Raw genomic sequence first — 16,725 nt, 5'->3', positions numbered from 1 at the left:
TCTTAAAAAAAAAAATCATATTTTCATGTTTCCTGTTTTCCTTTGACAGGATCTCGCTGATCCACCAGCCAGAGTGTTTGACCGTGAAGGCCACTTCATACTTTGCCGACTGTCAAACGCCCTAAAGTCCTGACCTCTAGTAGCACCCTGCTTCACTTTTGCATTTATGTGCATTTATATTCATAACTTTCTTGCAATACAACAAAATCCCAGCACAAGTAGCTTGTGTTTTGTACTAAATGAGTCATTAAAACCATTTGAAAAGCAGTTTTGTGCTCGTGAATTTAATTAAAGCCTGTGTGTCTCTGCGGTCTGATGTTGAATGTTTTGTTTTCAATGTTTATGTCCATTTTATTACCAGAGGCAATCCAAATCGGAAAGGAAACAAAGACGTTAAGGTAAATAAGTTATTTATTATAAGGCAGAATTCAGTAGGCAAAATACTAAGTACACAGAACATCCAGTAGATGGCATGCTTGTTAGTCGCTGAGGTAATTATAGCACACACTTGATTATTGTGTACTGACATAAACAACAGGCTGTAAGGTCACTGAGAAATATATAGTCAGAATATAGAATATATAGTAAGGTTTTGTTTTTCCGGTGCTACAAATATGAGCTAACAATGAGGAGGATTAAGAATCTCAAGCAAGATTTTTTTTAACAAACTCTCAGATAAAGGTACAAACTGGGGCAGTAACCTAAAGTGTACATGATATTTTGAAAGGGAACTGCCCCCAGAGACAGCTTTTCTGAGACTGAAAGGTGTTAAGCAAGCGGACCTTCAGGGTGAAGATTCCTCATTTTATTATTATTAATAATAATAATAATAGTTGCATATTGTAATTTATTTTCTTTGTTTCAATGTGCCTTAATATACAATTGATCTATTAAGTATTAAGGCAATATGTGAAGTGACTATAGGCAATATTGCATGAAAAACTGCATGTGGGCAAAAAGTTCAGTGACACTTGGCAGTCTTTAACATCGTCTTTATTAGAAATAGTTTAGATGACTACATGATAATGCAAAACCTGCCAGGATTGTGCTTTATTTTTTAAATGCAAATGAGGACTGATGCAGTCTTGCAGATATAAAAAAGTGACATAATACTGTTGTTGTCTCTATATTAAAAATCGTGGTAAAACACAAAGTGCGTCTAAGTAGGCAGTATTTCAAAGTAAAACACATGGTGATTACTTACCTACTGTAAAAACTCTCATGTCGATGTAGTATACAATACATTGTTGTAATGCAAAGCTGGTTACACTTTATTTCGATAGTCCTCTTTAGACATTCTTCTAACTATAAGTAACTTTGTAACTACATGTCAACTACATGCCAACTAATTCTCATTAATTTGCAACTGCATGTCTACTAACTCTCAGTAGGGTAGGTTTAGGGTTAGTAGAGTAAGTTGACATACTTGCAAAGTTTCTCATAGTCAGTATGTTGTATGTTGTGGACCCATCAAAATAAAGTGTTAGAAGATATTAAGCAGGCAGTCTACTAATACTCTAATGACCGCTAGTTGACATGGAGTTGCAAAGTTACTTACTGTTAGAAGAATGTCTAAAGTGGACTATCAAAATAAAGTGTTACCGCATATGAATATTGAGATGTTTAATTCTGGATAGCTTTATTAGCTATGTTACAGTATAAAAATCCCTGCAAAATTCAGTTCAGAATCAGATGGTGTCTTCTCTAGGGGGGCTGGGGGTCCTAGTTGTCACACTTTTTACGCAAGTGAATATTTCTTACTCGAGGTTTGTTTTAGAAAGTCAGGCACATACTTTAAAGTTTTTCCTCTGTTGTTTTAGTTTGTAGATTAGAATTCTTCACTCCCTGCTGAAAAAAAAACAATAGACACCATCACAGAATTTGTAATGGTTTTACTGGTTATAATAGGAATTGTATTGATTTTAATGGAAACTGTAATGGACCCTGTGGGTCCCTATACTGGTAATTGGTCACCTTCTATTGGTGGCTTGTTAAAACCACTAATGGAACATAAACACACTACAGGAAACTATTTTTTAATGGTTAAAAGTTGATGGTTTGTAATGTTTGTAATGGTATTTTTATTGGAAACCATTAGAATTTTTTTTTTTCAGCAGGGCTCTGTGACAACTAGCCCCGGTGTCGTAGGCTACTTCTGTCTCAGACAAACTCCCCGCTAGACTTAAGCTCTGGACACAGTTTGGCTTCGAGGTCTTCGATCTTGATGGACTCGACATCTTTCCCGCTGCTGAGGCTGGCGGCCCGCGTTATCTTCGTCAGCGTGTCCTCGTAGGGCGGCGGGAGGTAAACCATGAGGAAAACCCCATCCGACAAGTCCGAGCTGGAGCTGTTGAGTCTCTCTGCGTTCCCGGTGAGCGAAGACAGAATCTCCGCGTTGCGCTCCGGGTCCTGCAGGTCCAGCGCGATGATGTTGGCCAGTCCGAGCTTGCTCTGCCTGAATCTTCGGTAAAGAAGGACAAACGCGACTCCAAACGTGAGTAGCGCGACGAGCGGGAGGACCACGTACAGGATAAGCTCCCATTTCCCGTCGTTTTCGCCCGAAAGCTCATTCCAGTGGTAACCCTATAGGGGTGTAAAGGACATCATGGGTTACTTGAGTTCTGGAGTTTGAATGTTTGTATTTATAGTAGCCTATTGTATTTAAGGCATTAATGTTTGCCTACAAATACTGGCTCTGCACACCTTTACCTAATTTCATTAGGCTAATTAAGACTTATGTGCCCTCTAGAAGTTTAAGTTCTGCAAGTGAACGGCGCATCCCGAAGAGGCACAAACTCACTTTCACGGACTTTTACATTAACTGTTCCCTCCTGGTGGAATGACCTGCCCAGTCCGAGCAGCTGAGTCCTTAGCCATCTTCAAGAAACAGCTAAAAACACATCTCTTCCATCTTCATTTGACCCACTAACTCAGCACTCTCCATCCTAATTAAAATTTTTTAAAAGACTTGCACTCTATTCAAAAACTAGCTTCTCTATTTATTTATTTTTTATTCATTATACAATTAACAAACAGCAAAAAAGGCCTCTAACACTAGTTTGCTTTATTCTTTTTCTGTATCTGTTTTTTCTTTGTATTTATTATATAATAAAAACCCTTGCTACATGTACTAGGCTAACTGAGACTTGTCATTGCACTTGCATATCATTGCTCTTTTGTTGATTTTGATTGCTTCCATTGTCCCCATTTGGATAAACGAGTCTGCTAAATGACTAAATGTAAATATATTTGAAGGCCTGCCTATTGTAAAATAGCTGGTTTAAGCTGATCTTCAAATGTTCAACACTGAAAAAATGGTAAGATAACAATTCAACCTAAATAGTGGACCTTGCTTTTTTCTAAAATTCATACAAAATCGCCACCTCATAAAAGAGTTCTTTTTTGTCATGAGATCGGATATACTTGGTTTAATTGGACAACCAGCTGGTTTGACAGTCTGACCAACTGAAAAGAGCCTAAAAACCCTTTTAAACCAGACCAGGCTGGGAGAAAATGTACAGTAGGCTAACCAGCTGTTTTTAGTAGCTAGTGAGGTATCATCTGAATGTATGAAACTAGATAGAAAAATGAAATATGATGAAAGAGAAGACTGATCTTTTCACAGATTTCATATAGCCTAACAAACTCTTTAATTTCAAAACTAAACGTCTTATCCTCTAGTTCACGAGAAAACCATATGATGCTTTAATGAACCAAGAAACAAAAAGAATGATTTGAAAAACCTATAAAAAAAACACATTTTTAAGTCTTACAGAGCTATATCAAGACTACTGTGAAAAGTGGTCTTGGAAATAAATAAATTTAAATTCTTTGCTGAACCTATAGGCTATATGCAGCATATCCACTGATGGATCCAGTATTTTCTTGAATGGCCTGCATCCTTATTTCATTTAAAGTTTCTTTTCAAAAACACTGAAGTATTGCATTGAAGAAAAGCAAACATTCTTTAATAAATACAGCTGTTTACTCATCCAGAACCAGCGCGTCCACCCTAACTGGACTGCATCCCAAAATCTAGTGCTTCTCCAACCATTTTACAAACACTAATCACATAATGCAGCTTTTCAGCTAGATTAGATATTTTGGTCCTTTAAACCCCTTCATTTACGCCAAACCAATGTGTCACCTCAAGTGAACCCCTGTGGAGATCACAACTGGAACTTCAGATCATCACAGCATCAAAATTTAAATCAAAACAAAAGAATTGCACGATTTCCACTGAACAAGGAGTTCTTTACAGATTATTTAAATGTTCTTCAAACAAAGAAAAACATGGTTCTTTTAAGAACTGTTCACTGAAAGGTTCTCAGAATGATTCTTCTATGACATCACCACCTATTTGGAACCTTTATTTTTGGAACTGTTCTGGTCCAATCTCCAATCTTCTGTCCATTTCCTTAACCTCATCTTGAATCATAACAGCTTTCATCTTGAATGGGATCGTTCACCAACCTGTACTCTTTGTTCTGCGGTAGGCGGTGATGGGGACCCAGACACCCAGTCATCTCTTCCAGCAGGTCCAAACTTTATCCAGCTGCTGTCCAGCAATCGTCGCATGCTTCCGCTGACAGAAGAGCGTTGGCTGATGAAGGTTGAGAGAGTCAGACCAGCTGCTGTCTAAAGAGCTCAGTGGGATAACAGCTGCATCTTGTGTCTATCTGAACGTGCATGTGAGTGCCGGGGTTTGCATGTGTTAAGTACTGTCTCACATGCTCGCACATGCAGATCAGTGGAAATCAGGCCAGCGGTCAGCCAATGGCGTGAGGCGAAAAAAGACCCGAAAGGCAATCATTTGGGGATTTGTGATGTGCACAGCTGGCCTATATTCAATAAACAGCGGAGAGGGATAGAGAAGATGGAGCTGTCAATCAAATGAGTTGAAGTGCTGCTGCGGTTTGCGATGGTGGCAGAAATGGGCGGGGCTTTTCCTTTGCATCCAGAGTTGCGTGTTTAGATGAACATCTAAGAATGCTTCAGTTCAGACATCTGTTGCTTTATAGCCTACTTTGCTTTGGAGAAACTTAACCCTGTTTAGTCTGACATATGAAATACTAGCCAGTATTTTTATTTGGAAAGTTTATTGAGCCTTTAGACAAAATATATATGTAACTTTTACTTGCTAAAAACATTAACTATCAATCAGATGACAGAAGGCATGTAAAAGATTGTGTGCAACAGGTTTTACAGCAAAACTTTGATCATGTTGATAATTTAGAGCCTTTAGAAATATATTAGATGTAATATCGTAGGGTTAAAGAGCAGAGGAAAAACAACAGAAACATGCAGATTTTAAATTCTGCATTAGTCTGGTTGGTTGGAGATGTGAAATGATTGCCAGGGCATTTGAGCCGAGCTACAGTCAATCAGTGATAAAACTCTGCTCAAGCCAAAGCAGCATCACGGCGATAGTCTCATTACAACCAAAGCTCATTACTGATATGCCGTGGATCACTGTCAGTACATTTGGTTTATTAATGTCAACTAAATAAGCACTCATTCTGATTTCTCTAAACTTTTCACGTGAACACCAGCATTTGGTTACTATTGGCTGCATAATGTCAAAATCTGACTTTGCACAGTGTACTGTCTCATTTAACTTGTAGATAATGAGTAATATTATGTTAAAATGTGGCGTTTTTGTAATCTTAAGAAGCAATTTTTACCTGATCTAACCATAAAAAATGTTTCGAAGCACATTTTCATACAATGAAAGTAAATGGATCTATAAATGGTTGAGCTTAATTCAAACCATACGAAAGATAGTCTTGTTGACATGAAGGTGATAAAATTAGTCAATTTTTTGTTGAACTTTTCCTTTAAAACACAAAATATGCACTGATGTTTTGTATGAATGATAAATGGCAAGCGGCTGTTTAGACAGATGAGTTTCAGAAGCAGAACAATCCTAATATCTGGGTTTATAGGGGACGGCTGGGATTGAACATTTCAGGTTTAGCAGCGGCCATGATTTTAATTAGAGATATGGACATTTCTGTGTAATTCAGTCGAAATCTCTGACGCACACGTGAAGGTTTTCCAAAGAATTTCTCTGACCACTGGTAATGAGAGTTTGCCGGACGCCCTGTGGATAAAGCAATCATCCAAAAAGAGGTTTATTGAATAGACACTTTAATCACATGACCAGACAAAACAACCCTACGGGCTGCTGACAGCACAGCGTGAACCCCCACGTTCATTACAAAACACACTTCATATGAAAAACAGAACAAACATTTTAATCTAAAACTAGAATACAATAAAAATGAAATATAAATAGAATACAAAATACATTATATATGACACATTACATTATAATGAATAAAAAATGTATACAATATAATGAATAAAAAACACTTAAAATTAAATAATCTAAATATAATTAATATTATAATATGATATACCTAACATATATAGTTTTAAAATATGTTTTATATATTTTTATGTATCAAAAATAATTCAGAAACATACTGAACATCAAGAAAAAAAACTATAAAAACACTAAAAAAGCAAACTAACAGTGTGAAAACTAATTTAACAGTGTAATATAGAAATATGTAAAATATCTTTATATATATATAACATTTGTAGTCTATATTTTATATATTAAAATTGTTTATAAAATATCATGTAATCATGTAAATCTAAAACTAAACTAAAACGAGAAAACACTGGAAAAAGCTAATAGTGAGTTGAGTTGAAAACATAAAACATAAAACTTCCTTGAAATATCTAAAGTATAATAACCCTGAACTGCAGCACCTTTTGCCTTCAGTTATTCAGCTCGTGTGTTTCATGTGTCACCCAGCTTCATGTTTAATGCTAATCCTAACCCGACACGTTAGCCTCTCACACACACACACACACACACACACACACGGCATGAGGCTTTGCCATGTCAGACACAAAACGGGGTCACCAGGCCGGACCAGCGCTGACCCAGACCAGAGTCTGAATCTGAGGACATCCGGGAGTCACGAGAAGAGCACACTGATCATTTCTGAAACTACATTCAGACAGGAAATGACCCAATCTGCTAATCAAATGTTTTAGAGAATCTCCTGACACCACCGTCATTTCATGCTGTCAGTCAAATGTTTTAATGTGAACAGTCAGCATTTCACGATGGGTTCTTTATTTCTTTCTCAAATATCAAATTCAAATAAAGGGAGAATATGTTGAGTGAGCTCAGTGACGCCGTTATGCCCTTGTCTCGGTTGTTAAGCCATAATATAAAGTCTTCATTTGTGCTTTCACTCTTTTGGCCTTATTGCTATAAGTACTGCGTTCTGTTACACAACCACTTTTATCGAAGATTTACTCACACTGTCCTTAATTCTACAATAATATCTTTGTCCCTCCATGCAAATGACCTCAAGTTCATTTATCTGGATCTGTCTCAAGCTGTTTTCAGATGTGACAAAAACAGAGAAAGTTGTAAAGCTTTTGTGAAAGCTGCATTTTGGTCTCATCTGACAACACTTTCACCCAGTTCTCCTCTGAATCATTGGCAAACTTCAGACAGGCCAGTACATGTGCTTTCTTGAGCAGGGGGACCTTGTGGGTGCTGCAGGATTTCAGTCCTTCACAGCGTAGTGTGTTACCAATTCTTTTCTTGGTGACGATGGTCCCAGCTGCCTTGAGATCATTGACAAGATCCTCCCGTGTAGCTCTGGGCTGATTCCTCACCGTTCTCATGATCATTGAAACTCGATGAGGTGAGATCTTGCATGGACCCCCAGTCCGAGGGAGATTAACAGTTATTTTGTGTTTCTTCCATTTGAGAATAATTGCACCAACTGTTGTCACCTTCTCACCAAGCTGCTTGGTGATGGTTTTGTAGCCCATTCCAGCCTTGTGTAGGTCTACAATCTTGTCCCTGACATCCTTGGACATCTCTTTGGTCTTAGCCATGGTGGAGAGTTTGGAATGTGATTGATTGATTGCTTCTGTGGACAGGTGTCTTTTATACCGGTAACAAACCCTTCGGAGGGCAATATATGCCGTTTGGAACGCACCTTCAGAGTCTTCAAGATCATTAGAAAATCACAGGTAGGTGAGTTTGATCAGGGTTGGAGCTAAACTCTGCAGCAGATTGGCCCTCCAGGGAAAGATTTGAAGAACCCTGCCATAGAAGAACCACTTTTGGTTCCACAAAGAACCATTCAGTCAAAAGTTCTGTAAAGAACAATCTACTTCTTACCTTTTTATAATCTGAAGAACCGTCTTTCACCACAAATAACCTTTTGTGAAACAGAAAGGTTCTTCAGATGTTAAAAGTTCTTTCTGGAACCATTTAGACAAAAAGGTTCTTCTATTGTGAAGCACCTTTATTTGTAAGAGTTTATAGTAACAACTATTATACTAAATAATATATAAATAAATATGAAGAGTTCATTTGCAAAAACAGATAACTCCCTTTTTAACTATTCTCAGAAATCATGTTTTTTCATTGTGCATGCCAATTAATCTCAAGCAAACTGCAGTGTTGGGTTATTTTGACTAGGTTAAAAAAAAATAACTAAAAAGCAACTAACACAAAACATAATAAAAAACATGATTTTTGAAAATAAAAAAAAAATTGAGATCCGTTTTTGCAAATAAATTCTTCATATATATTATTTGGTATATATAATAGTTGTTTATATAATTGATATGTTAACTACACAGTGTTTCTCTGCTGCAAAAAATCTATGTGTGTGTATAATTGTTTGTATACTACAGTTAAAAAATATTTATCTGTAGGATATAAAATAATCTGATCTCCCTCTCGTTTGCTTTGTTTCATGTCATTTCTGTCTGTTAATTAAATTTAAGTAGAGCTTTATTTTCTCTGTTTCAATCAGGATAAACATTCACAAAACATCTGCTAGACTAGACATCTGTCTCAACAACATTCATGTGTGTGTGTGTGTGTGTGTGTGTATCTAGTTATATTTATGGGAACAGTATGGGTATTTATATAAATAGGAGCAAACCTTGTTTTATTTATTTATTTTTGCTTAAAAATCCTTGTTTAACCATATAAAAGCTGTTGCTTCAGCACATCTGTGTGACTTGTGTGCTGTGTGTTTGTAGACACATAGGTCAGAGATGGTAATTCGGTCTTTATATGTGTGTTCATGTGTGTGTTGCATGTTGCATGTGTGTTTGAGATTTACTCTAAGCCATGTGGAGCCAACCGCTGTAATTATACTCTCACGTGTCAGTCAGAGTGGACTGACCATCTGAGCCACACACAGGACAGTCCACACTGACACGCCTCAGCATTTCACTATCTGGGTGGATGTGTGTGTGTGTGTGCGCGCGCGCAATTTTGCCAGAAAAAATTTGATTCATTTGATTTCATTTTAGGGAAAGGTGAATAAGAAAAAAAGCTATGAAGACAGGAAAACATTAACATTTCAAACATTTCAGATTTATAAATATTTTTTGCTTTTGACCTGTTCTGGCACAAGTCAAAAGTCAAGTCTCCATGTATGTGATATACTTCTCTAGAATAGATAAGTTAAATTCATGCATATAGTGCTTTTCACAATATTTATGTATGATACCTTCATGCCTTACAGGTGCAGATTAGAGCAGAGTGATAATACAGTTTACATTTTGCAATGATACAAAAAAATCAAGTACTTCTGGGATGCTGGTTGCCTAGTTGCGAGGGATCTGAGATGATAACTGGGAGTATCCCTCAGGACTCTATGAATAAAACACCATCGTGTTGATTCTTTCCGCCTGTGTGCACTCATTAGTCTCAACAGCAGCATGTCCTGGAAATGAAAAACAAAGTTTATTCAGAACATTTGAGACTCATTTTTATATCAGTGATCCAGCTTGTGAATGCATGTGTGATGACGCTTGTATGAAGGGCATTAAGGGAGGGTGGAGACATTTGGCAGGGATTTGATGGTTTAGTGTTTGTGTGCCCTTGACCCGTGTTTTTCTGGAGGTCAGACCAACCGCTGAGCTCTTAAATGGGGTGGAGTGTTTGTGTGTGTCTGTTTTATTTATTAGAGAGAAAGAGGAATTATTTATTTTGTGTTTTTAAATGTAAGCAAGTACAAATACATTTCTGAAATAGAGTGAAGTGACATACTGCCAAGTATGGTGACCCATACTCGGAATTCGTGCTCTGCATTTAACCCATCCAACGTGCACACACACAGCAGTGAATACACACACACACACACACACACACACCATGCACACACACAGTGGGCAGCCATTTATGCTACGGCGCCCGGGGAGCAGTTGGGGGTTCGGTGCCTTGCTCAAGGGCACCTCAGTCGTGGTATTGAGGGTGGAGAGAGCGCTGGACATTCACTCCCCCCACCTACAATCCCTGCCGGCCCGAGACTCGAACCTGCAACCTTTGGATTACGAGTCCGACTCTCTAAACGACTTCCCCTCTATACAAAGAATAGCAATGAATAAATTAAATAAACTTTCCAAACAACACACAATGCTCGTGAATATATTGCAATAAATAAAGCAACACTGAAATGGGAATTGAGATTACAAAGCGTAGTTTCGCTAATGGCTGCGAGGTGGAACTCTTGCACCAGTAATAGAACAGACAGTACAACATAATATAATGCTAAACCCAATCAAATAGGATTGCTCATTGACCATTAAGTAAACAACGTGTACCAATTGTAAATACTAATTTGACAATACAAATATCCTAGAGATCCATAAATATCATGTATTTGCAGTAAACGAAGATCTTAACCATGTATTTGTACAGATCTATTGATCGAACTCTCACACAGTGTTTGTTTTGAAAATGATTTCTGAAGGGTGACATTGAATAGTAATGGCTGAAAATTTCAGATTTGGAATAAATAATATTTTTTAATTTATTCAGATTAAACAACAGTTATTTTAAATTGTAATAATATTTCACAGTTACAGTTTTGTTTTTTATTTTATTATTATTATTTTGCCATTTTTACTGTATTTAGTCAAATAAATGCATTAGTGAGCTCCTTTTTAAAAAACATATTAAAATCATATTATATATTAATCAGGTATAATCAGTTTCTATTCTTAACTGTTTTAAATTCTTTTTAAATCAGTTTTTATATAATTTTGTTTTTACTGTTGTGATTATTATTTTTTAACTCTTTGTTTTTATTATTATTTTTAATTACTATTTCATTTCCTTTTATGTAAGGCACTTTGAATTACCACTGTGTATGAAATGTGCTATACAAATACACTTGCCTTGCCTTATGTTATTGTTCATATAGCATTGAGAAGTAATTTTACTAAATAAGATTGTTTGGATTGTTGTCTGTTTTCTTGAAGATAAATATTTAGTCAAATCCTGCTGTGCATTATTATGTTTTCAACTCAATCATATAAATGAGTGTGTTTTCTTGTGTTATCAGTTGTATTTAGTATAAATTCATCTGATAATGCCAATTAACATTAGCTACATTGCCTCCTTATGGAAGAAAAATAATAACAAAAAATATAACAATGCCTAAAAGCTGCCAGGTGTACAGTAAACAAGCTAAAAACTACTTTTGTAAGCAGTCGAGCCAAAAAACGAGCGTTTAAGGACACAAAAGTAGAGCATGTTACTCTCATGAGAACTGGAGATAATTCATTATCACCATTCATTATTTTTAACCATGCCAAAGGATTATTTTCATTATGTGAACCTGAGGAGGAGATATATCGAGAAACTCAATTTTATTGGTCTGTGTCAGTACCCCTTTTCCTTACCTTCCTTGTTTTGTTTGAGATATGACACAACTGAACATTTACAACTATTTGTGTACTTAAACGCTAGTTTTTGGGGGGTCGTTATAAAAACGTAGTTCTGTTTTTTTTTTTTTTTTTAGTATGTTTACTGTACACTTTGTCACACAGCAGCTTTTAGGCACTGTTCTGTTTTTTGTTATAAGCCAGAAATGACAAGCTTCACGCAATACAATGTCCATGGAGAGGGTTGGATTGTTTTCCCTCCGGTGTGGGCGTGGCCTAAATGCGCTCTGTCGTTCAAACGCCAAAACCACGCCCACTCGCGGGAAAGCTGCCGCCTCTCTCGTCTCTCATATACCGCTGTAACCTGAATGGATGCTCCTTCTTGCAGCTTAATTGGATTTATATAGCCAACGGTCTAACTCCACAATTCAGCACTACATAGTTCACAGTTTTTGCTCTTTGCAATGTGTTTTCAGCCATACATGTCTTACATTTAACAGTTTTGGGCTAGTTTTGACTAGGAGCAATGCGGGTTTTGCTGTGAAACCCTGGCAACCCTGTTCATTTCCATGAAAAGCGCCGCTTCCCTGGAAACCTTGTGCTGCGTCCCATGCAGCTCTGGAACAACAGGGATCTTAACTAAAGAGTGTTTCACTACACTTGGAGAACAGTAATTTCGACAGGATTAACATATTTACTAGAAAATATAGGCTAATAATATATAATAATAACTGAATTTTGGATTGAAACTAGCTGGCAATAATGCGGATTCAGATCTATATTGGTGTCACTGTCTTGATCCTGATCCAAAAATCCACTTCAGAGGGTGAGATGATTTAATTTAATTTAAAATGTATTTTAGTAGTATAATATATTACACAACAAACTTTATTTTTCATTTATTAATTTTTTAATTATTTTGTTTATTTGGAAACTTCAATTCTTGGGGGGAAACAGACCCTTTAACTAAACAGGGTTAACTAAACACACTATTTGTCTATTTTATTTTCATGATTAATGTCTCTTTACTTTCAGAATCGTTTTATTATCATAACAGCACAATGCCAAGGTCAAAGTTCAAGCATATCACAGCTGACTTATAAATCAATCTGATTAGACTGAATAAATGAATGTGATCAGAAGTTGCTGATGTGATTGTGAGGCTGTTAAAGCGGGTGTAAAATGACTCTATTTAAATACAATGATTTAACTACGCAAAGAGATCTGATTTCAGTCATAATTCATTTTTAACCAAATTTTAGGCCCATTAAAAAAGGCTGCATGTAATGTGACAGCTCGGTCCTGTGAGTCAAACATTTTTGTTTGAATGTTGCAATACAATTAATCTCATTACAACATTGTGTTTTTGGTGGGAAGCTTGTTGGGTTGGAGTTCACAGAAGTTCAGCATTCAAATAAATGCTGTTTTTAAACTTTCTATTTATCAGAGAATCCTGAAAAAATGAAACACAACAGTTTTAAACATTGATAATAATCAGAAATGTTTCTTGAGCACCAAATCAGTAGGCCTATATCAGAATGATTTCTGAAGGATCATGTGACACTGAAGGGTGGAGTAATGATGCTGAAAATTATTAGCATATTAGCAATTGTTATAATATTTCAAAATATTACAGTATTTTTTTTTTCCAAATAATGTCAGCCTTGGTGAGCAGAAGAGACTTGTAAAAAAAAAATTTTTTTAAAAATATTACACACTCCAAACTTTAATTGGCATTGTATATTCAGTAAATGTGCTTAACTGTCTTTTAAGAATAATGTTACACTCTGGTTTTTAAAAACAGGCTTCATTTTACTTATACAAAATATATTTCATTATTGTTCTGAAATTTAGTCCACAAGTCTTGACAGTTTTGGGTTTTTTTCAGTGCTCTGAATGGGAATTATGAGCATAGTTTTACTTGGCATAATATGAAATGTAATATAGATCATGTGGTCAGACTAATGCAAACATAGAGAAAAGAGCATGTTATTGATCAAACGCTGATGTGATTATGTCTCTCTCTTAGCTGTGAGTCTCCCGTCTCCTGTTAACGTGTCTATTCAGTGTGACAGCTATGGAGTTGAAGTTCGATGGGAATATCCTGATCTCAGTCAGGATGTTTACTTCCAGGTGAAGGTGAAAGACGAGTTCAATGAAAGGTAAATCATCAGAATAAAAAACCTGATCTTTCATAGCTACTAAGAGCCTTTTATAGTCTCTAAATGTTCATTTTATCTTGATTGAATGACTGGTGAATCCTTTAAATACCCTAAGCTTGTTTATTTGTAGTTTGAAAGTGTTTGACTGCCATCATGAGCTTACTCTTATTATATATTTTTGTTCCAGGAACTCTAAAATTACAAAAAATCTGCATTTAAACATATCCAGAATGCTGTTTAAGCCAGCATACAACCGGTACTGTGTTAATGTGATGGCCGTACGAGGAGGAGAGAAGTCAGAGCCGACCAAATCAGATACCTTCAGCTATAATAAATATGCCACCGCCAATATTAAGTGTATGTTTAGTCTGTGTTTATGGGAAATATCATCCATCATAGCAAATGCCTGCAGTATAATCTAACTGTACTATGGTGTGTTAAGGTTATTTGGATTTTCCTGAGGTTGAACTTTCTCCCAAAGACGGCAAACTTCACGTCCAGTTCACCAACCCTCTTCAGCTGTACAGAAACTCACCGGCTCTGCACAACCTCACCGATAATCTGGAATACTGTATCGAAACAGAAGAGGTAATGTTCACTTTTCTGTCTGCTTGCAGTAAGAGTTCAACCAAATACAAAAAAAACCTCACTTGAAGAATCTTCAGCAGTTTTTTGTTGATTATAATCATTTATAGCTCCAATAAGGACAAAAGAGAGACCTATTATGCCCCTGTAACAAGATGTAAAATAAGTCTCTGATGTCCTCAGAGCGTGTATGTGAAGTTTTAGCTCAAAATACCCAATAGATAATTTTTTATAGCTTGTTAAAATTACCACTTTGGGGTATGATCCAAAATGTTCCGTTTTTGTGTTTGTCCCTTTAAATACAAATGAGCTGGTGCTCCTGGCCCCCTTTTCAGAAGAGGGGGGAGCTTTTAGAGCTTATGCTCCGGCATTAAACATTCCACTATTAGTACAAACCTGTTATCTTTACAGAAAACATACTCGGTTTAAAAGTCAGTCATCGGATTGTACTGTGCGTAATAAATGAGCGTTTATGAATTACACAGACAGGGAGCATGTAAAAAATAACGATATAGCTGGTCTCATGGTGCCTTCGCATGCTATCACAAACTTTATAACTCCAACTTGTTGTGATTATGAGCTCAACAAATTCAAGCAGTCGACTTCACATTGCTTTCATGTGCAATTTTTAACTACTCCATAAATATTCAAGATTCTGGTAGCACGCGAAGGCAGCTTTAGTAATTAGCCTTACAGAATGTCACAAAGCTCTTACAGAAAAGCAATTTGGAAAACAAAATATGACTCCTATGACAAAAGCAAGAAAACAGTAATGGTGGACTGCTGCTTCTCACTCTGGGCCATGTCTATGCTAATAGGGCAGAGAGTGTCACAAATGGGCGGGTTTTTTCCCTACGACAACATAATCGTAGGGAGAAATCTGGAATCGCGTGTTCAGAGAGACTATTTATGATCTACAGGGATTATAAAAAATGAGCAGGTGGATTTTTACCATTATAGGCTGGTTGTTTTCACACACTGCAGTGTTCACACAACTGTGTTCAAACACCTTTTGAAAGTGATTTTTGCATAATAGGGCCCTGTAACAAAGTTCAGAGTAAGGAAGGAAGAGGACAAGTTTGGCGTATGGAGACTCGTGTTGTTTATTCAATAATTAAAAATCACAAAACAAAGGTCACGCTCTCTGTGCATTCACCAAAATCTCAGGTCGCACAATTACTCAGTTTCTTGGATTTCTCCAGTTCTTAGTCCGGTCAGTGCACATGAGTCTCCGTCCAGTCTCTCTCTGACTTCCATGTTCGTCAGTCGCTCTTTTCCGGTCTCTCCACACCAATTACTGAAATCAGACACAGGTGTTCATCATTTTGCACTTGACCTACTTACTCACCGCTCATCTCCCGATCTGCTGCTGAAAGAAACATTTTTGATTATCAGTTGTGCACTTTTGTGGAAAACTTACTTGATTTTCTCTTACTTTTGATCAATTTAATGGATACTTGCTGAATAAAAGTACTAATTTAACAAACAAATCTTATGGATCCCAAATCTGTCAACAGTATCTCAAGTCAAATGCAGTGTATAAATAATGACAAAATGCTCATTTTGTATGAACTTTTCTTTTAAATAACTATTGTTTTCTCTACAGGAGAAGAATGAAGTCTGTGGAACCTGTGAAATGACACAAAATACATGCGAAATGTCCCTTGTGTTTTCTGAGCACAGAAGTGAATACTGCATCAATCTGACTGGCAGGATCGGACAGAGGTTTTTCAATCTCAGAAGCAGCTGTTTCACAGGAGACATAAGAAGCTGTAAGTACAATTTCAACCAAACAATCTACCGCTTATTTCTGAAGGCAGAAAGTATTAGAAACACACCATCCTGAAATAGAGACAAATACAAGTTTTTATTTACATAATCTTTTTTTATTTTGTAGTTTCAGTGACTTTACTACTATTTCAAAATGTAGCTAGTCATAATAGACAATTAGTAGATGCATCCAAACTTTTGGACTGTTTTGAGTCCTGCCATTACTATACATAAACACAAAGTTTTTTTTTTTTTTACACGAGACACAACAGACACCGAATGGGCTTATGCAAGCATTAATGTATGTGTGTGTTACGATGCTTGTATGAAGTGCATTAAGGGAGGGTGGAGACATTTGGTACGGATTTGATGGTTTAGTGTTACCGCTGAGCTCTTAACATATTGCAGCTATTTGAAGATCTGCAGTGGCTTTTCTGTTTAAAAGAGAATTATAGTAGTAAATGAGGCAGCGTGT

The 16,725-nt window shown here is 36.5% G+C and overlaps 2 protein-coding genes across 2 annotated transcripts in view; one reads left to right on the top strand and one right to left on the bottom strand.

Moving 5' to 3' along the window:
- Positions 1-976: 976 nt before the first annotated feature.
- LOC306872464 (small integral membrane protein 28-like) lies at positions 977-4,691 on the bottom strand. The gene is made up of 2 exons (XM_079421028.1): positions 4,474-4,691; positions 977-2,583 (listed from the first exon to the last, which is right to left on the bottom strand). Exons 1-2 carry the CDS (start codon positions 4,576-4,578, stop codon positions 2,161-2,163), a joined length of 528 nt encoding a protein of 175 aa, XP_079277154.1. The 5' UTR covers positions 4,579-4,691; the 3' UTR covers positions 977-2,160.
- A 7,357-nt stretch (positions 4,692-12,048) lies between these two features.
- The window catches only part of LOC306873293 (interferon gamma receptor 1-like), a 5,901-nt gene continuing 1,224 nt past the window's right edge, over positions 12,049-16,725 (top strand). Inside the window, exons 1-5 of the mRNA XM_079422480.1 lie at positions 12,049-12,559; positions 13,763-13,895; positions 14,083-14,252; positions 14,338-14,483; positions 16,087-16,252. Coding sequence (XP_079278606.1) covers positions 12,496-12,559; positions 13,763-13,895; positions 14,083-14,252; positions 14,338-14,483; positions 16,087-16,252 — 679 coding nt within the window. The 5' untranslated portion in view covers positions 12,049-12,495. The remainder of the gene's footprint in view (positions 12,560-13,762; positions 13,896-14,082; positions 14,253-14,337; positions 14,484-16,086; positions 16,253-16,725) is intronic.

This window comes from Barbus barbus (genome assembly GCF_936440315.1).
Source record: "Barbus barbus genome assembly, chromosome: 7".
NCBI classification, from domain to species: domain Eukaryota; kingdom Metazoa; phylum Chordata; class Actinopteri; order Cypriniformes; family Cyprinidae; genus Barbus; species Barbus barbus.
Note: the sequence above shows the minus strand (reverse complement) of the source record. Positions and strands in the feature narration are given on the sequence as shown.